General features: G+C 46.9%; 1 protein-coding gene across 1 annotated transcript in view; it reads right to left on the bottom strand.

The window, feature by feature from the left end:
- BCAR3 (BCAR3 adaptor protein, NSP family member) overlaps positions 1-21,509 on the bottom strand; it is a 120,795-nt gene that overhangs the window by 27,308 nt on the left and 71,978 nt on the right. The window contains exon 4 of the mRNA XM_023230992.3: positions 2,468-2,596. Within this exon, the coding sequence (XP_023086760.1) occupies positions 2,468-2,596 (129 nt within the window). The remainder of the gene's footprint in view (positions 1-2,467; positions 2,597-21,509) is intronic.

Here is a 21,509-nt window from a genome sequence, read left to right as displayed (position 1 = left end):
GCTGGGGAGGCGATGAGGGCTGTCCAGTAACATAGGGTGGTTGGGGAGGTGTCACAAGAACATGATGTTTATACGGACCTGAATGACAGAATGCAACAGGAAATAAGAAATGAGAAAATATGTGCCTGGCAGCCCTGATTTTCCCTCCCCAGCAAGTGGAGTGAGGAGAAAGAAGGTATTTGTTGGTGTCTAGAAGTCGTCCTCGGGGCCCTCTCCTAAGATGCCCCTCTCCAGGCCTGGCCAATGGGGAGGAGGACTCTGCATGCAGGACTAGGGTATGGATTCTGGACACACCAATTACTAGCTAGGAGGCCTGGAACAAAGTCAGGCTGGGGTCCACCTTACAGTTACTATGAGGGTTATGTATTTGTATACATAATATATGCAAGCGCTGGAACACGGTGGATGCTCAAAAATAGTTAACTAGCATGATGCTGCGGCTTATAGCAACTGGAGAATTTATAATGGGGTACAGCCTGGCTGTTCCTGTAGCCTGACCACCTGGGTTTGCATCCTGGCTCAGCTGTATGACTCTGGACAAATTACATAATCTCCTTGTGGCTCACTTACATCATCTGAAAAACACAAATGATAATATTACCTACGGCATGGCTAGAAAGATTTAAGGGGCTGAAATGTTAGCAATAACTTGTTATTATGGTTATGGTTATAGTGTTCAGTTATCCAGTTTGGAACGATTTATCACTGCAAATTAATACTCATGGCAAGTAGTAAACAAATTTGATGACCATGATAAGGAGATGGACAGTGGTGACAGTCATCAGTTTTATAATTCTGACAAATTTTCTGGGACATTCCAATATTTGATCAACAGTATACTTCTGTTAGCTCAAAAGAGTAGGCTACCATGGTTACTTTAAAATTGCATCTTTGCCTTAAAAATGTTTTCACATAGAAATTTCATTTCTTCGAATTGAGCCTGTGAAAATAATTGTAGGTATGAACATAGCCATCATAAAGGATGTTGGTCAAAGTATTAGAAACACTCTACGTGTCCAATAAATTGTGGTGCATGCATACCGTGGACAGACGTACAACGTAGTCTGGTGCAGAAGAATATTCTACAGTGGGTGAAAATTCCCAGGACACAGTAAGTGAGTAGAATGGGCTACCAAAAAAGTATATGCAGTACGATCTCATACTTGATTTCGAAAAGCCGGGGATGATGTCTGTACACAAAAGTCTTCATCATGGTTATCCCCAGGAGAATTATGAGGAGAATTATGGATAAGAGTTTAATTTCCTTCTTTTTGCTATGTATATTTTCTACAATCAATTTTAAACATAAAAAAGTCAGAATAATAATTATTTATTTGATTGTGCCAAGAAATCTGCTACATTAAAAAAAAAAAAAAAAAAAAAGCCTGGGTGCAGTGGTTCATGCCTATAATCCCAGCACTTTGAGAGGCCGAGGTGGGCGGATCACTTGAGGTCAGGAGTTCGAGACCAGCCTGGCCAACATGGTGAAACCCTGTCTCTACTAAAAATATAAAAATTAGCAGGGCATGGTGGTAGGCACCTGTAATCCCAGCTACTGGAGAGGCTGAGGCAGGAGAATCGCTTGAACTCAGGAGGCAGAGGTTGCAGTGAGCTGAGATCGTGCTATTGCACTCCAGCCTGGGCGATAGAGTAAGACTCTGTCTCAAAAAAAACCAAAAAACTAAAAACAAAAAAAAGTACGACATGATGCCCTTCCCCCCAGCCCGTGTCCACACATTTCCTGTCATGTTGTCCTTGGTTAATGATTGGCCAGATCAGGTTTACAATAAAAACCCAAGGGAAATTCTATGCTTCAATTCTGCAGACTTACTCTATTTTTCAATTTTTACAGTATTAAATGAAAAAACATTATTCATGGCAATCACCCAAATGACGATCACACAGTATATTCTGGGCCATGAGTCTGTGGTCTTGGGTTTAATTCCCCTTCTTCCCCACCTCTGGTCACGGGATCCAGCAGGGAAGCGATGGAGAGTGTGAATAACTGCCAGCTCACCGGGCCAGAGGCAGCCTTGTTGGTCTGGGCCACCGCCCTCTCTCCTCCCGAAGCTAAGCCACTGCCTTGAGAAGGAGGGGCTGCAAAATGGGCTGAGGCTGCTGGCAGTTGGCCAAGAGTTCAAGTACGTGGGCCACAGCCCGCCCTCCTAGTTCTTCCGGTTACTGACCCTGTGGCTGCTGCCTCCCACAGCTCTGTGCTTGCAGACCCCAGGAGTGCTGGCTGTCCCTCTACTTCCTGAACACGTGGATGTGTGCTTTGGGTTCCTGACCTCAGCTCTTCCCAAGGTCTTCTTAGAGAAGGGTCTAAATGAAGTCATTTTTAGAGTATCTGTTTTTGGTTACACAGGAGCTTCCTCCCATGTGGCCTCGAAGTGGGGCCCTGCAGATCATCAATCTGTAGGTTGCCTGAGAGCAGCCCTGTGTGTGCTGGAAGGGAGAGACCAGGTACCTGTCGGGGGATGCGGCCGTGGTACCAGGCATGGCTGCGCAGGTCCTCGCTGCTCAGCAGCAGCTCCTCCTCCAGCTCCTTCTTCAGCCTCTCGGGGGTCCTGTCCATGATGTGCCTCTCCTTGGAGAACTGCAACACAGAGTCAACCATGAGCTCACCCTGCCCAGGCCACACCAGGCCATGCCAACTGGAGGTGACCGCCGCCTGCTTCACTAATCCAACCAGTTATGCTAAAGCCTGCGTTCAGGTAGGGGAGCCTAGATAATGATTACAAAGAGCTGTGACCTTTCGTTTCTCTGGCCGCAACCATGTAATAAAATTTTCACCTGCACATGGGGACTATGGTAGGAGAGTCCACCAAGAGGTTCCTTTTACCAGTCTACTCAAGCAGCTGGGCAGGAAGGGCCAGAGAGATGAACAGATGGCAAGACACAGCAGCCCAGGCTGCTCTCTTCCCAGCCGAGAGCTTCCTCATTCTCCTTCAGGACTGTCCTGACATAGCGTGGGGAGGGCAGCTGTTCCCTTCTGGCCTTAGATACTGGGCCCCTGGGCAGTGAGGCCCAAAGTAGAGTCCTTCGGCTGGTAGCGATGGCCCTGACTTCTCTGCTGTTGGTAAACTCAAGTTCAGGAATTGAGTCCCGTCTTTAGAAACTTTTAGGGCAAATGGACACAGCAATTTTATGTCTCTTGAATCTAATAACAGAAGTCTATGTCTTTATTTCACGTTTCTAATATTTCATTTTTATGACAGATAGGAAACTGAAACAAATTTTAAAAGACCACCCTGGTCCTTCACCTCAGATGTTTGAGAATCACTAGTCTGCGGCACTGCACAGTGGCCATGGCAGGGAGTGCTAGGTGGGCAGCAGTGGCTCCAGGTTTAATTTAGAGCCATGCCCACTTACAACATGTGAACTGAACCTGGAAACCTGCCCAGTTCCCAGCAAGACCAGGCTTGATGACCAGGAACTGCTTGCTGAAGGTCCCATGAGCAGAAAAAGGCTGTGTCCCTGTCGTTTTCCCAAGTTTCCTAGCTTGCCTTTCAAACCCCCAAGGGAGCCACAAAATTATTACTTATCACACTACTTTTTTTTTTTTTTTTTTGAGACGGAGTCTCGCTCTGTGCCCAGGCTGGAGTGCAGTGGCCGGAACTCAGCTCAGTGCAAGCTCCGCCTCCCGGGTTTACGCCATTCTCCTGCCTCAGCCTCCCGAGTAGCTGGGACTACAGGCGCCCGCCACCTCGCCCGGCTAGCTTTTTGTATTTTTTAGTAGAGACGGGGTTTCACCGTGTTAGCCAGGATGGTCTCGATCTCCTGACCTCGTGATCCGCCCGTCTCGGCCTCCCAAAGTGCTGGGATTACAGGCTTGAGCCACCGCGCCCGGCTCACACTACTTTTTAAAAATGTTTATTTATTTTATTTTTTTGAGACAGGGTCTCACTCTGTCGTCCAGGCTAGAGCACAGTGGCGCAATCTCAGCTCACTGCAGCTTTGGCCTCCTGGGCTCAAGCGATCCTCCCACCTCAGCCTCTCTGGTAGCTAGGACTACAAGCACGTGCCACCATGCCTGGCTAATTTTTGTAATTTTTTTTTTTTTTAGAGATAGGGTTTTGCCATGTTGCCCAGGCTGGTCTCAAAGTCCTGGGCTCAAGCGATCCACACACCTCGGCCTCTCAAAGTGCTGGGATTACAGGTGTGAGGCAAGGTGCCCGGCCTATTATACTACTTTGCACCTCAGCAAAGAAATAGCTCCAAATCCTTTTCCACCCCCCCCCCCCCCCCCCCAAAAAAAAACCCTGGAATTTTAGGGCTAGATTCTTATCCTCTAGTGTTTCTTTGCACATTGGCCCATGAGGCGAGTTAGCTGAAGAGTCACTCGGTCTGATTTTTAAACGGGGCTCTGGCCTACTACGTGTTTACTTCCCCCTCCTCCTCTTCTCACTGGGCAGACACTCACTGGGGAGTGTCTGAACGATGGAATTTGCATCAAAGAGATGCTGATGCTGGCTGTCCAGGGTGCCTACAGGCTTTAGATGGTGATGTTTGACACCGTCCGCTCCATTATTAATATTGTGCAGCTTCCTCTGAAGACAGCTTGAGTGTGGAATGCAGGCTGTCAACCCGGCCACGTCTGTCTTGCCTCCCACTAGACTGTAAGTTTCATGAAAACAGAAATCCATTTACTTTTTCCCCACTGCCCCTGAGCAATGCCTGAAAACATCAGGCACTGGGTATTTAGTAAACAAATACCCCAGGATGAGAGAAGATGCTGACTTTGCTTAGTTATGGAGATTCTCTCTTTCTCAAGTTATTTGAAGCCCTGTTTTCGCTGGGCATGCTGCCATTCAGCCAAAAGACCACATTCCTCAATCTCTGTCTCTTCCAGGGAGATGTGGCCACAGGACTCAGTTCTGACCAAGGAGCTGAGATACAATGGCTGGAGCCTCAACACCATTCTGGACCATGAGTGGGGAGCCACACCTAGGAATGGCTGGGTGGAAGGTCTGATTGAGGCTGGGTCCCTGATGACTGCACACCAGCCCTGGGCCGCCAGCCTCCAGGTCTTCTAGGTGATCTACTTTATGGACGCCTGTGATTGGTGGGTGTTCCCGTCACTGGCGGCTGAACTAAATCCTAACCCATATTGTGACCTGACCCCCATTGAGTCACCCTGACAGGCAGTCTGCAGGCTTAGCCTAAATCCCTTGTGCTGCACCCTGGGCCCACTTTTTGGTCTGATCTCTGAAAATGTGGAGATCTGAAAACATACAGCAGGTCTTGCATGGTTCTTTATTGAAAATTTATTTGCTTATATCCAAGAAGCTATTTCCATATTTATCTTTGCATTTTCCTTCCTCCCTGATGTCCTAACACTCAGCCACCTCTCCCTCTCCCCGGCTCCTTTCTCAGCTCTGCTCATAACTGCAAGAGTTATTATTATTATTTTTTAGCACTTTATATGCATCAATCTTTTATTCCAGGTTTTGAGATAATGCTTTTAAACTAGTTACAAAAAATATAAAATCAACTATCTTGCTACTTCTGTCCTAATTACTAACAGAAGAACAGAAAAATTCTAAATGATTGTTCTTTCCCCCTGTAGACTCCAGAAAGGGAATCCTACAGGGTACTATAGGAGGTAGGGTACTACAGGAAAGTACCTAGAGAGAGAGAAATGAAGATATTAAGATTGACGCTCTCAAATAATTTGGAATGAAAGCCCAGACTTCAAAAAGTACGCCCTTAAGCTCTTGCATAACTTATGAAAAGTCTGAAGGTTACACAACTGCCTAGACTTGTATTTTAAAAGGGAAGGAGGGAAAGAGAGAGGGAAGAAAATGAGAGGGAGGGAGGGAGGGAGAGAAGGAAACCCAGAGTGGACAAGCAATTGCAAAAGGCTTTCCATTTCTAGCCAGTGAGGGCTGGCTCGAATATACTGCAGAGAGCCCTGTGTGCTGCTGGGCGCCTCTGCCTTAGCAGATGATGTAGACAAGTCTGCCAGACAACTGAAGAAAGCAATTCAAAACGATCACCCCATATGCCCACCTCATGATTAAATAGTGGTTATTTTGGGAGTGGAAACCTTCTAGAACTTTCACTACTGCCTTTGTCACATATATTAATGCAATTATTTTTCCCAGCTGCTTGTATTTTATGAGATCTGGATCTCCCAACTGGGATTTTGCCACTATAGAGAAGTACTTTGATGGACTGTAAACCCTACAGGTTAGTGAGAGGTGACCATATAACAAATTGGGGCAAAATGTATCCATCTGTATTTCTGAGAACATTGTGATTGATATCTGTGCTTCTTGGGGACCAGAAATGAGATTTCTGCTTCACAGGACTGGTCATGCATGTCTGTAATATTTGGCAGAATTCTGTAGGCTTCCCACATACAACCTGAATTACTGGTGACAGTGTATCCTTCCACTTCTCTGCTGCCATGTGGGAAGAATTTGGATTTCTCCCTGGAATGCAACCATTTTGTTCATGGTATAGGCTAGTTTTTGGGACTTGGCTATGAAGCAAATTCTAGCAATTTAAGGTAACAAAACAGAGCTTCTGCCTTCAGCAAAGGTTTCATCCCCCTGTGTGGCTATCGGTGTCCTCTAATTGATCTAAGTTCTAATTTATTCTATGAATGCCCTAAGAATCCTCCTGCCCTTCCTCAGACTACCTTTCTAAGGGAAGGGCAGAAGAGATTAGTACTGTATTCACTCACATAATATTCACATGCATTGTTATTGTTTGCATAGCCCAGAATGATTTATGAGAAGAGACAGAATAAGGTGTCAGGTCCTAGGTATTCCAACTGCTTCCAATCTTGGGAAAATAGACACAAGCACGTCGTTCAAATCCACCGCAGTTCCCATAGCCTTTTCTCCTAGCTCCTTTCCAGCTCTCTCACATTTGTAGACATCTTCTGAACTCAGTGTGCTTTAAGGACGCGCTGGACTCAAGTCATCCTCAATCCCTCTGTCAGCAAGGGACAGCAGGCATTGTGGCACCCAGAATGAGTAACATGGCTGTGCTCTCTTAGAAAGCTGACACTGAGTGCGAATGCAGGGCTGTGGCCCTCTGGACTATACGTTTTCTTCAACTGCCAGGCAGAGCAAGATAACTTGTGAATAATCATTCGCTCACATAAATGCAATAAACGTTAATAAGGATTACATTATCTAGTAATACAACTCTCTCTCCAAGATTAAATTCTCGCCAGACGCAGTGGCTCAAGCCTGTAATCCCAGCACTTTGGGAGGCCGAGACGGGTGGATCACGAGGTCAGGAGATCAAGACCATCCTGGCTAACACAGTGAAACCCCATCTCTACTAAAAAATACAAAAAAGCTAGCCGGGCGAGGTGGCGGGCATCTGTAGTCCCAGCTACTCGGGAGGCTGAGGCAGGAGAATGGCGTAAACCCGGGAGGCGGAGCTTGCAGTGAGCTGAGATCCGGCCACTGCACTCCAGCCCAGGCGACAGAGCGAGACTCCGTCTCAAAAAAAAAAAAAAAAAATTAAATTCTCTAACATTTGCCCCTGAGTTTGAACCTCATTCCTAGAAGGCATCTGATTCCTTGTTTCTCCAGTGTTTTGTCTTGAAGGGAAGGAGGTGGCAGCAGAGGAGGAGTCAGAGAGACAAGGTTGGTTTTTGCTGCCTCAGCAGAGGCTCTAGCCATCCTGAGCTCACCCCACACAGCAGCTGTGGGCTCAGCCTCCGGAGGGAGGGATGCTGCTGGGCTTTGGATCAAGAATATTGTGCCCACGGGTCTTGCCAGCTTCACTCCAGGGACCAAATCCACCCACAACCATGATGAGACCACAATGAGACAAATGTGCAGGCAGGGCCCATATCTTGTGCTTTGAGAAATTTGAGTAGTCCTTTTAGAGGGACAGGGAGAGTAAGATAAGGTACTATGTACATAAATAATAAGTATACCTTCAGGAGGAAAGAAAGAAAAGAAGGGAGGGAGAGTTAGTAACTACTGTACATGGTCACCCACTCACATGGCCCCACTTCGAAATGTTCATGTTTGTCCCAGTCATTAGCACTGGGGTCTGAGATGAGATGTAGGTAAAGTGACAAACAGGGCAAATGTAGGGAGTGGATGACACCCCCTCTTGTCCAACCAAATTGCAGGATAGTTAGAAAATTCATAAGTTATTATAATTGATGCTTTTCATGAAAATCTGAGTCTAGCTACATCTTTCCTATCCCCAGCACTTTAATAGCCCTCATATCAAAAAGTGTTACAGCAAGGTGTTTAAGAGCCACCTCAATCCACAGGCCACTGTGCCACGCACCTGCTGTGTGGCCTCGGGCAAGTGACATTAACTCCGTAGAGCCTCAGGCTCCTCATCTACAAAATGGGCATGATAATATGTCATGAGGTGTTAATAAGGATTAAATGGGTCAACATCCGGAAAGCACTAAGAACATCCCTGGCACTAAGCACTGTCAATTGTCATAATAGACTCATATCAGGATGCTACTAATCTGTTTCTGTAAAATAAGCAGGCTTCCAGTTCAAGGTCTGATGCAGGAGGCTGAAGGAGGCAGGTGTTTGGGAGGGAAGCAGTTAAGGAAAGCAGCCTGGAGCCTGCTGAGTGCCTGGAGGCTGCCTGCCACAGGTTTCTTCAATCCTCACTCACTGCCCGTCTGGCCCAGCACCTCTGCTCGGTTACACGGAGAGGGCTGGTCCTAGCTTGCTGGGGTTGGCTCCAAGAAATCATACATATCACTCTGAATCTGGAAAGCACATCTCTGCAGCCCCACATGGCCCCGGCAAGTCCAGTCTTGACACGCTGGAATAGCCAGGGCCCAGGAGATGATTGGAAAACATATTCTGGAGGCGCAGAGCCAGGTCCACGAACGTGCTGGGAACCTCGATGAATGCAGAAACCCACATTTCAGCAGCTCTCCAAGGAAGAAAAGCCATTCCGGCATGGGAGGAATGGAGCTCGGGGTCTCCTGCGTGAGCATCAGAGCCTGCATTTCAAATCAGGCACCACAATGGGCCCTGGAGGCGCAGGAGATTCGACTTCTGAAGACAGGGGAGGGGGAGGGGTGCACTCGGGCGATCTGTCAGAAACGCCCAGAGGAGGCTGGGGACACTCATTCGCATGTAGGAGACAGCAGAATTTCAAAAAGATGGCATCTGCATTATAATGAATAATTATTTTACTCTATCCCTGCCTGTAAGAAAGGCTTCCTAGTTCCCACAGGATCTTAAATTGTGCAAATCGGCAGGAAAGACTCTTCCCCAGGCCTAGGAACCGAGGGTGGAAAGAGGCTGAGGAGGCCATGGCCATCCACTGTCATGACCAAACAGTTGCCGGCATCTGGCTGCCGGTGGGGGACGGATGCCCTCGTCCCTGCACTCAAGGAAGGCACAGTCTCCTTGGAAGATGACACACAAACAGTTTAACACACCCCAAGCTCTAGAAGCATACTGTTTGTCCTGCCATCTGCTCCCTGTCCCTCCCAGCTCGGCAGCTGGGGCAAGTTACCCCACCTCTTTGTCCTTTGGTTTTCCCCGTGGAAAAATGAGAAAAGTCACTGTGGCCAGGAGTGTCCTGGAAACAGCTTCATGGAGACGGGAGGAGGACAGAAGTCTGGAGAACCAGGGTTGGACCGTGAGGATAAAACTTAAGGACAGGGATAGGAAGGGTATTTGGGACATTTGAGCTAAGAGACATTTCCTTGTGTCTTTTGAAGACAAAAAGAGCTGGCCTTGGCTGGAAGGTTCTGGCTAGGAGGAGAGGGCTAAAGCATGTGAAGGCACAACAATGGTATGTTATGTATTTTATAATCATCCAGCAACCCCGCCACCCCCCAGGAGAGCCCCATCTTCACTCCAAGCATGTGGTTCTGACCCCACCTTCCTGACCATGGCTAGTTGGCCCAGGAAGGGCTCCTGTACCAAGTTGGTCCAATCACAGTTCTTCCTGGGATTTTTCTAGATGGTACTGAGCGAAGAAGGTACTCTATCCCACTCCAGTGAAAACATCATGAGATCTGAAGCGTGGAAGTTGCTTCACCCCCATGTTTCCTGCCAGGTAGAACAAAGTGCTGAGAGAATCAAACCAGCAAGCAAAGAGAAGAGGAGCAAGAGATGGAAAGTGACCTCTAGCATGCATATCCCTAAGCCCCAGCTGATTACATCAGCCGGCAAACTCCTCTTGTGAGCTAGGCTAGTATGAGTGGAATCCCTGTCACTTGTGACCAAAGCAGTCCTGATCCAGAAACACAAGGACTGGCTGAGGGCAGCCCAACATTGGTGGCTGAGGGTTTAGACCATCACACTCCACAAAGTCAGAGTCACTGAAAATCTTTGCCCAGGAAGGCAACAGGTATACAAAAAGATGCTTTCAAAGAGGTCAATCTGGCTGCAGTGAGAGCAATGGGCTGGATAGGGCCAGGGCTAGAGGCACAGGTCAGAGTCTTTTGAAATGTGCTCACAATGCCCAGATCTCCATCTTCAGCCCTTAGGGTCAGCGCCTGGTAGGGATATTTACTGGAACCCACACTAAAGCTCAGATGTCAATATGGATAAACAGAACTCATCCCCTCTGCAAAGCCTGATCGTTGCCCTTTTGCCCAGTCACTGGCATCTCTTCTGCCCTCATTACCCAAACTAGAACCCTCAGAATCGGCTTCCATTGGTTAAAAAATTCCTGATTCTTTTACCTATCCCCATTCGAATCACCACTGTTTAGATTACTGTTCTTTTCTCCTAGAACTTCTGCAATAGCCTCCTAACAGTTTCCCCACCTCCCATCTCTAGTCCCACAACCTGCCACCTACAATACCACCAACCTTGTCACATTGCCCCTAGGTTCAGAGATTTTAGTCCAAGGGTGCTCCAGCTAAGGCCGACACGACAGCCACAGTCTCAGTCTCTTTCAACTCCCCTCCCACCACACACACATATACACAGAATCAATGAGCTTCTAGTATTTAGTTTTCATTCATGCCATGGTTCGGGCCTAGTCCCTGGGGGCACAGACCCCAGTCCTGCATTGTTCCTCCAGAATTCTGAGCTTTAAACACCATTCCCTGTTGCCCCAGGGAGCTGACCCATGGCCCCTGATATATACTGAACCTGCAGACACACTGGGATTTGGCTCTGAATTTGCTAGGAGGCCCAGATCATGAGAGGGCTGTGGATGCAAACAGGAAGTGTCCCTATGGGCCCCCAGAAATAGCTGTCAGAGGCATGACTGGCGGGGGAGATGGGCAAGGGTCCTGCCATTATGAAGTGGGCTCCAGGAGTCACCAGAGTTGAGGCATTAAAGTTTTCAGGACATTATTTGGGGCTGTTGGCTGCCAAGCCCTGAGGAAATATTGGTTATGCTCCCAAGGGCTAACAGTGACCTCCAGATAAAGCCCAAAGCCTCTTTCATAAGGCAGGTAATGCCCTTTTCCACCTGGTCACAAGCTAACTTGGTAACATGTTCTGATGCAGGACCCAACTGCTGGGACCTTCCACGGCTCCCTGAACATAACATCCCTCACGTCCTGCCTCCATGCCTCTGTCTTGTGGTCCAGCAGTGACACATCTGTAGAGGTACACAGCCTGGCAGGAGTCCAGGATGGGAACTGGGGAGCAGTCAGGGGAAAGTCAGACAAGGCAGGCGGGGACCTTGAAGGCCAAGCAGAGGCCATGCCTTATTTGCCTTTGGCTCCCACAGCCTGGCCCAGTGCCTGGCACACAGCGAGTGCCCAGTAGACAGTGACTGGCTGGAACCATGCTCACTTGCTTGCCCTCTGTCTAGCAGGTTCCTTGTCACACTGGGTGTGGAGAAGAGGAGAGAGCTTGGAGGCTGGTCAAGACAAGTGACCATGGGCACATTTCTATACTTCTGAGCTTGTTTCTGTATGCACAAGGAGTGGGGGTAACAACTCCCAACTCACAGGACTATAGAAGCTGATGCATGTAAAGCATCTGGCACTATACCTGGCACATGGATGCTCGCTTGACACACTGTGGAATTTGAACCCTCTTTTTTTTTCTTTTTTTTTTTTTTGAGATGGAGTCTCGCTCTGTCACCCAGGCTGGAGTGCAGTAGCACGATCTCGGCTCACTGCAAGCTCTGCCCCCCGGGTTCACGCCATTCTCCTGCCTCAGCCTCCTGAGTAGCTGGGACTACAGGCGCCCGCCACCACGCCCAGCTAAGTTTTTGTATTTTTAGTAGAGACGGAGTTTCACCGTGTTAGCCAGGATGGGCTTGATCTCCTGACCTCGTGATCCACCCGCCTCTGCCTCCCAAAGTGCTGGGATTACAGGTGTGAGCCACCGCACCCGGCCTGAACCCTCTTTCAAAGATGGCTTTTAGCAACAAAATGGAACTTTCACTAAAGAAGTAAAGAAAAAAATTACAAAATCCATCAGAAATTTTAGAGATATCTGGACCTTGATAATTTAGTTCTAATGTGATAAAAAAGCTAGAAGCTGGAAAATTGATCTCTACTTAGTCACAGATTTGTTTATTTCATTTATTTCAGTTCAAAGTCAACAGTTCCTGGAGTTTTGAGTAGTACTCAATGGTTCTGTAGATGCAGGGTGAGTAAGCAGGCATACTGTCACTTGGTGGCAAGCACTTTCTGTGCATATATCTCATTATTAACAAGTTTATGTGTTAGCTCCAGGTGGCTCATATATCCACAAGTACACAGGTGACACAGCCCAGCATGCGAGTGCAAGACAGTTTTTTGCTTGCACAAGGCTAAGAGGTCCTTGTATGTAGATTCTATCTTCTTGGACACTTAGTTGTCGAGAAATTTTTTGTTGAATTTTAAAAACTGAGATGATTTTCTAGTCATTCATTAATTCCATGATCAAGCCTGGCAATTAACTTGGTTGAATAAAGAAAAAGAAGAAGGGAATGTGTGCATAAAAAGAGGAGGTAGGGAGGAGAAGGAAGAGGAGGCTGGAGAAGGAGAAAGCTAAGAAGCTGCTGGGCTCTTCTATCCTAGTTGGGAATGTCAGGCTCCAACACCCAGAATGCTATCAGGGTTCTCAAACAAAAGCCTCCTTTCTTCAGCTTTGGAACAGTTTATTAGCTTGAGGGAGAAGTCCACAACAGTCCAGGCCTCTTATCAAACTGTACGAAACAAACTCCACAGGTTGGGATTTTCTAGAAATCATATCCAGAAATTTTGATTACAAACAAAATTATAAATCTGACTGGAGTTCTGGATCTTCGATATTAACACTGGTCTAATTTCTTTTTCATTATTTTTGAGACAGGGTCTTGCTCTGTCTCTTAGGTTGGAGTGCAGTGGCGCGTTCATAGCTCAGTGCAGCCTTGATCTCCTGGGCTCAAGTGATCCTCCCGCCTCAGCCTCCCAGGTAGCCAAGACTACAGGCCTGTACCACCAGACCTGGCCATTGGTCTAATTTCTAAGCAAGGCCGGTGTCTTCCAATGAGCTCAGGGTGGGAAACCCCACAGGGGTTGGGGCTGTGAACTGCACCAGGTGGCCCAAGCTGGGCGTCCAAAAAGACAGACCCACATCTCAATTCCACTGAACTCTGGGAATCCCTGTGATGACTTGAGGCCTGCATCATCACTGCCCCCAATAACGTTGTAAACATGTAAAGAAACTGAATCCCCAGAAAGAACACTTTCAAAAAACACTAAATAAAGCAGTCTGAACCCTTCCTCTGAAGAAGGCTGCTACATCTGGCATCGTCTTACAAGTAAATCCACCCCACAATGAAGTTCTTTGGAGAATTCAGAAACTCAGCCCTTTTGAATCCCTGCCTTGTGTTGAATTTCAAGCCAAGTTTACAACCAAATTCCGAAGTATATAAAGGACTTTTAAAGACCCAATTGGTATTTTTACAATTGAAAACCTGCATAAATTGATCATGAACCCAAAGAATGAATAAACCCCAATTACCTTCACCACTCTAAACCCTGCCCGAAGCTGAAAAATAAAAATCCAGTTCTCTACAAGTTTGAAGACCAGCTACTTCTAGTACAAGCCCTTGGGTGTCTTCCTGTAAAGTAGAACAGAAGGAACAGGAATGGCACTTGTGGCAATCCTAAAGCCTCGTAACGAAATAATTAGTAGATTGGTTCTGTTTCACCTTTTACTGACACTTGCTGGTTTTGTGCCTTACCTAAAAATACTTTATTTTATTATAATCCAAAGATAAATGAAGAAAGGTTTGAATTCACCAATCCTACTTTTCCCACTGGGATGCTAGGCTAGAAGAATAGTTTCTTATGCTAATAACTGTGATTAAAGCCAAAGCCTTTACTTAAATAATTAACTTTACAAATAAAAAAGTTCAAAGAGAAAAAAATTCATATTTTATATCCCTATTGGGTAAACAAAAAAAAAATGTAAACATGGGCAATTGGGCATCTTTGCCTGACCCAGCCCAGTGGGCACATGGTGGCCTGGCCAGCAGTCCAGGACATGGCCAGAACCATAGCTAAGGAGGTGCCACTTGTACACAGCTGTCGTGGATCTGTATATTGATTACAACAGCAGTCTGACAGAGGGCAATAAAGTGTCCTGAGGAAAGGGTGTCTTACTCTAATTCATGCAAAGGCACTCTATGGGCCAGCAGGGATGGTCCCTGAGTGTGTCCCTGTGACTTCTCTGCCTTTTAGGTGTTGGGTTCTTGGCAGATGAGGATCTCTGGCCTCACTGGGCCCCTTGCTATAAGCCAGCTCCTTCAAATTCTCTCATTAAAGCTCAGTGAAGCAGCCTTTGCCGAGAGCTTCCTAATCCATGCATACTTCACCCTGTTGGCTAAAGTTCTGCAGAAATAGTCAGGGCCTCCATTTTTAATCAAGAGTTTGACAGTCACTGGAACACTGTGCCTTAAATGAAACCCAAGGACTACTCTGCCTCCCCGGCTAGATCTGAGGCAGCCGCAGCTGTGATGGAAGGAGAACTCCATGCCCTGCAGCAGTCACAGCCTTTTTGAGCAGACAAAGCATTTGAAGAGAATGCACAGCAACAAACATCTATCTTATCTGGGGTCAGTAAGGGTTTCTGGCCCCTTCTGACAAAGAAATTGGCAGCTGAGATTCCATAAAAATTTCAATAAGTTTTAGCATTCTGAAACACTTCAATTAGTTTGATGTTAATGTTTAAGTACCTTGATGAAATAAATTTCTCTCTTCCAAATCCTAGAAAGAATCTCCCTTTCAGGAAGATTCTGCAGATGGGTTTTGATGCCATTTTATCATTTTATAGTTAGATCTCTATACTTTATCACACTGTAGACCAAATGCTCGCTTTAGTGCCATTAAAAACTAATTTGCAATTTGCTGTTAAATTAAGATGCTTCATTTTCCTACTGTATATGATTTTCCTTTTCACAGATGAGTGAGGATACAAGGGCAATCAGACCCTAGTGCAGACAAGAAAATACCATCAAAACCCCTAAAGACCCCAAATCTAAGAGATTTCCTTTTATTAATTATCAAACCTAATCAATCTCTCATCAAAAGAGGCTCAGAAACCATGAATAGTAAATATGAAGAGGATATCTGTAGAAACCCTTGCTTACCAAAGTTCTGAGAAATTCCCATTAAATTTCTGTTATTCATGTGTGCAAACTAAAAAGACTAATTTAATTTTAATTCGTGCAGATCGAAGTCTTAGAGCAGAGCACTCTGTAAGCAGGCAGCAGTAACTTAATCCTACATGCCAAACTAATTATATTAGAGTCATTGTGATAGGTGCCCATGGCTCCTTTGATGTTAAACCCCTGTTACCTTTGCTCCCCAGTCATTCTCTGGGCAAGGTCTCCTGTACATATTCCCATCCTGCCAGATCATGAAGCTGTTGCTTTTGAAGCTCAGTTTTATTCTGATAGAACACCAAGGGACTGAAAATTATTTCTCACTGATTTTGGTCCGAAAACTTCGGGAGGAATTCTAAGCTTGACAGAATGTAGCACATACAATGCCAACAAATGTGGCTTCTTTTCTTCACTAAGCTCACCCACACACTGGTGGAACTGCTCAATGTACTCACTGCACTGTAATATCTCCCTCCACCCCTTCTCGACCCCAGTGAGTTTGCCCATTGTGTTTCTTACCCCCTTGATAAGCATCATTTACCTACAGCCTCACTCAAAGCTCAGCTCCAAGGGGGTTTCATCTTTCCCTTAACAGATAAACCGAAACACGATGAGATTTCCAATAGGCCATTTGTTAACATCTTGCCCTGCTGAAAGCCCTGGTGGGTACCTTCCGTCTAGATCAAATTTAGATGATGACTTCCTGGAGCAGCCCACAGAGGACCAGACATCCAAATCACCCCCACGAGGCAGGCCTGCATTCTCATTCCTCCTAGCGAGAAGTCGGATGTGCCACAATTAAGAGGAAGGCCGAAGGTCACTGGGTGTACTTAATCATTATGAGACCAGAGAAATGAAGGGCTTTGATAAAAGCTAAACACCAGTTCAACCTACAAAAACCCTGTCTAAACCACTTTGCTCCCTTTAACCATGTCCTTGAGCGACTTCGAATAATACTTCTCTCGCTTTCACAGGGCTGCCCCTTGGGTTAAATGAAACAATGCAAGTGAAATATTAATTACTGAGTTCAGCAGCAAGATTACACTCAGTAATAGTAGTGCTTTGTTACCATCTACAAAGAATGAAAAAAACAGAGACTGCCCTGGCTAAGGCAGACCCTAATAAAAGAGTTTGAAAACCAGCTGATCAGAGTTCAAAATGTTAGAAGATCCAAGCCAGAAATCCTCACCACTGGTAATTCGATCTTCTTAATTCAACATCTTAATGCAAATTATGAATGATCTGGAACACAGCTATTCATCAAACCAGATGTCCTATTTGCTCTTCAATAAGAATGTCAGCAAATCAAAATCAACTTAATTCAAATACTCTCATTTCTTAATTCACCTCAAATGAATGAGATGAATTATGAAAGGGAGAGTACTCAATCAACAGATTGCACTGTAGTTGAAAGACACCCAAAGATGTAATTGGAAGAAAAAACAAGATATGCCAAACACACGGAGGAAAAGCCAAAGATTCAGACAGCCTTCCAGCGTGGGGTGTAGAACAAATGACTTTGAAATTCTCTCTCTCCAAAATAGTACCATGACTAACAACCATCTTAGAACTCTGCTCTGGGACAAAGCGCATCATATGTCAGTGCTAAGTACGCAGGAGGCTTGCAGTAAAACAAAATGATTCATCACAAGATGGGTTTTGGCCAGACATCAACTGCACCACTTTTAATATACAACTCACAGGCCACTTTAAAGGTATATTCCTTCTAGAGGAGCTCAAAGCACTAGATACCCACATATCTCATTTAACAAGCATTTTTAAAAATGCAAACAACAAATATCCTACATGTCATGCAAAGAAACAGAGAACCAGAAACTGGACTTAAAGACACAAGATACTCAACCCAATACAACTCAGATCTCATGAGTCCATACAGCATTCCTGTGAGCTAAACAGTGAGCAAGACTGTTTACATCTCACAAGAAAATAGGGTGGTGGTAGGGACAGAAAGGAAGAGACAGGTGAGAGTGGCATTTAGAAGGTAATATCATGAAGACTTACTCATTGATTACATGTGGAAAATGAATAGGAAGAAGGGGCATGGGCATTCCAGAAAGATGACTGAGCCACCAACATCCAACAAAAATGCACGAGGGCATAGTGGGTTTGTGGAAGAAGATGTAGAACTAAGGCCTGCTGGGCTGTCTGGATGGAGTCACTTACCAGGCCATGGGGTCCAGGTGCTATGGACATAGGTTGACTGGAGAACCTATCTGGAGAACAACGGCTTGGGAGTCCTCAGTATAGAGGGGTATTCTATCCTAGCTTTCACCAAAGAGATGTGATACAGCATGAGAAGAGGGCTGGGGGAGGCTTTTCAGAGGCTGACTAGAAAGAGAAACCCAAGAAGACAGTAGGACTGGACAGGAAGGATGCAGGAGAACAAATAGAATGCAGTGTCCTGGAGGTTGAGAGAGAAGATTTCAGGAAGAAATGGTCAACACTGTCAAGTGCTGCAGAGAGTTCCAATCACATCACAATTGGACAGCATCTGCTGCACTTGGCAATGTGCAGGTCACTGGTGGCATAAAGGGGGCTGAGTGGCCGACGGAAAGGGAGGGAGTAAAGACTGTGTTATATAAGTGAGAGTTTATGCATGTATGATATACAGAGGGACCTAATAGACACTGGGGACTCCAAAAGAGGGGAGGAGGGATGGGGAGTGAGGAGTTGACTAATTACCCATTGGTACAATGTTCATTATTTGGGCGGTGGGTTCACTGGAAGCTCAAATCTCACCACTATGCAATAGATCCATGTACAAACCTGCACATGTAGCCCCTGATCAATATTTTTAAAAAGACTGTGTTAACCAGCTTTGGGGTGGAGGAAAATGGGGACTAGAAAGGACAGCATGGAAATGAGGAGGGTTTTTAACATAGGAAAGACCACAGCATGTTTCTAAGTGGAAACACGATCTCGTTGTGAGTGTTAGAAGGACAAGGTCTGAAGTGAAGGTGGAGGAAGGAAAATTAGGGTGAACTGAGCTAGGACAAGCAGGATGGATGGGAGGCTTCAGGGGCCCAGGGAGGACACAGGCATGAGTTAGGGGGATGCTGCTGCTGCTCCCCAAACTCATCCCACACAGAGAGTCCAACACCCAAGCTCTCACTCACTCTGCATCCAAGCCACTTGCTGGGTCCCCACTGCCCTTAAAAAAAATAAAAATAAAAATAAAAGGCCCAGCATGCTCTGTTGCCCAGCCGCCTCTATGGGCTCATCTCATTCCACTCCTCAGCTTTAGCCTGAAGCTCCCGTATAGGAAGCTCTTTCCCTTTCCTGTGCCTTTTGTACCTATGGCTCCTACAGTGTTATCTCCTCCAGGAAGTCCCCTGATCCAGGGCTGTGTTAAAGACCTCTCCCTGGCTCTCACAATAGGCTGTGCATCCTTCCTGCCTTTGCACCCACCATAAAGCACAGTGTAAGCTGCTTGTATCTCCATCCACCCACCAGACACAGCAGAGCTCCTTTGGGCGGAACATCCACCTCTGTCTTCCTCCTCCTAGTAGGCCTTCAATGCACATGCTAGGGGTAGGCTGGGGAAGGGTGATGAATCAATGGCTTCTGAGTCAGAGGCTGCATGGATAGTTCCTCAAATCCTATCTTACTGAGAATCCAGATTTTACTCATCAGTTCTTTGTATATAACTATTTTTGTAAAAGCACACACATATCTAGAGTAGACACTGGGAAGAGTTCTTCTCCACAAGAACTACAAGACATGAAACATAGCACTTTCATGAGCTAGAAAGAAAAATCGGCCATAATATTCTAATGGCCAGAGCCAGATTCCAACAGTAGCTCCTGGCACTGTGGACACACACTGGAAATACAGCTGAGGCCAGAGATGGCGTCCAACCTCCTGAGGCTCTCCTTTCCTTCCCAACCAGGACAGGCTGAGTCTCCTCTGCTGTTCCTGGGGACACCCAAGATACCCATCAGCTAAAAGGCCCCCAAGCTATCACTGACAACATCTTTAAACCCGGCAACAGGACTGGGTCTCCCGTGTGCGCTGCTGACCTCTCGCCCGGGCTGTGCGGAGAGACCTTTGTGGTCGAAGCACACCAAGCCTCCAGCGTCCTCCTCAGTGTTTAGCACGGCCCATCCCTCTGCAGTCCTGGAGGTGCTGAACCCACTAACAGAATTTTCCCAAGATCCCAATCCCGTCTCTGCTTCCCACTTAGGTCTCTCCAACAAAAACAAGGTTTTGGCCAGGATCCCAGCTCCAGGGTCTGCTAGGGAAACGGGTGCTGGGACATAGCCTCTGTCAAGCATGTCTTTCCCCTGATATTGAAACCAGATCCCACCCAACCAGATGCCAATGGAATGCATTTAAGCCTCTTTCAAAAAGCTACGCTGTCCTTTCTTTTTGGAGGGCTGGAGAGATAAGTGAGCAACTAGCAGCCGCCACGAGGAGGGGCTGAGTTACTTGGAAAGATGTTTCCTGCAAGGCTTCCTCCACCTTGCGCAGCCCGTGCTGATGGTGCATCTGCCTTACTGACAAAGGCAACTCGGGCCATCGTCAATGCTGGGATGTGTCACCATTCCCCAAGCTGTCACAGCAACAGACAGACCAAAGGACCAGCCACAGGGAAGATGAGCAGGGCCTCTGCTCCAACACACACACGTGCCACCACAGAAAGACAGTTCACATGAAACCAAGTTCCAGGGGCCCAGGGCTCTAGGATGGGCAGATGTGACTCCTCAGGCTGTACTACGGATTCCAAGAGGCTCCAGATATTTTTTTCAGGGCAGGGGAAATGACTTTAAAGGAAAACAAAAAAGAAACAATACTACATAGCACTTCCTGGCTACAAAGACAAGTCTAGGAAAGCACATGCCTAACATCCCTGCCTTCTAACTGTGGCTGCTCACTGACAAGACCATGGCCACTGGACTTAAGGCCTGGTTAGCTGAGACTTACTGATTCATCTATCCACAGGCACCACACCCCAACCTCTCCATCTGCACTCCTTCAGAAAGGTGGTCTTTCTGCCCTTGCAAGCTAATTCCCGTCTCTTCGGTTCCTCTGACACAGGCACCCCGACCTTCCTCAGGCGCAAACATTGATGAAGTGACGAGTTTCAGCTCCTTTGTCCTCTGCCCACAAAAATACCTAAATAAGTTACTAACAATCAGAGACACAAGGGGCCAGAAGAGGTGGGGGTTTGTTTTCAGTGCCAGCCCCAGAAATGTGGCCCATTGTGTTTTTTACCAAGTTCTTCCTTTAGCTCACCAGGGACCTGGGGGCGGGACTGCCAGCGGCTGCTCCCTGCGCTCCCCTTCCAGGCTGGTGCCTCCCTGTTCGCCCACACCTGGGTATTCCACGTCTCTACACTTTGTGTGTGCTCCTCTCTCTATGAAGAAGGCCAATTCTCCTCCTTCTCTGGATAACTTTGACTAATTCACCAGACCCAGCAGAGGCTCTCCCACCCTGCAGGAGGCCATCCCTGATCCTCCCCACTCCAGCCCCAACTATGCCACGCATGTGCCTCCAGGAAGCCACAGCACCCTCTAAAGAGAGCAACACCAAATCAGTGATAACCGATCGTTTCCTTCAACCAGAGGTAAATGTCTGCAGAATGCAGACAGGCATGATATTACAGCAGAGCTCCCCACTGGACCAACGACTCCCACTGGGTCCCCAGCACCGACATATTCGAGGTACCACAACTAGCGACTGCTGAGCTGAACTGGGGATGCAATGGGATGGAAGCCAATGGGGAAATGTGCCTCAAATACTTATTAACCCCTGGTATGGGAGGCCTGGCTGCTAGGATTATTCCTAGATCCTCTGTGACTTCTCTGACCATGTCACACACTAACCTTCCCAGTGAACCTTTTGCTCTGACCAGGTCTGGCCTTCTGCACTCCTGCAAATGCCAGTGGCTTTTCTATCTCTGAGCCACTTGGTCTGCTGCTCCCCTGGCTGAAATGCCTTCCCTATACCATTCTTTTCTTTGTGCATCC

This window comes from Piliocolobus tephrosceles, chromosome 1 (genome assembly GCF_002776525.5).
Source record: "Piliocolobus tephrosceles isolate RC106 chromosome 1, ASM277652v3, whole genome shotgun sequence".
Lineage (NCBI taxonomy): Eukaryota > Metazoa > Chordata > Mammalia > Primates > Cercopithecidae > Piliocolobus > Piliocolobus tephrosceles.
The sequence above is the reverse complement of the archived record's forward strand: the minus strand, read 5'-3'. Positions and strand labels throughout refer to the sequence as shown.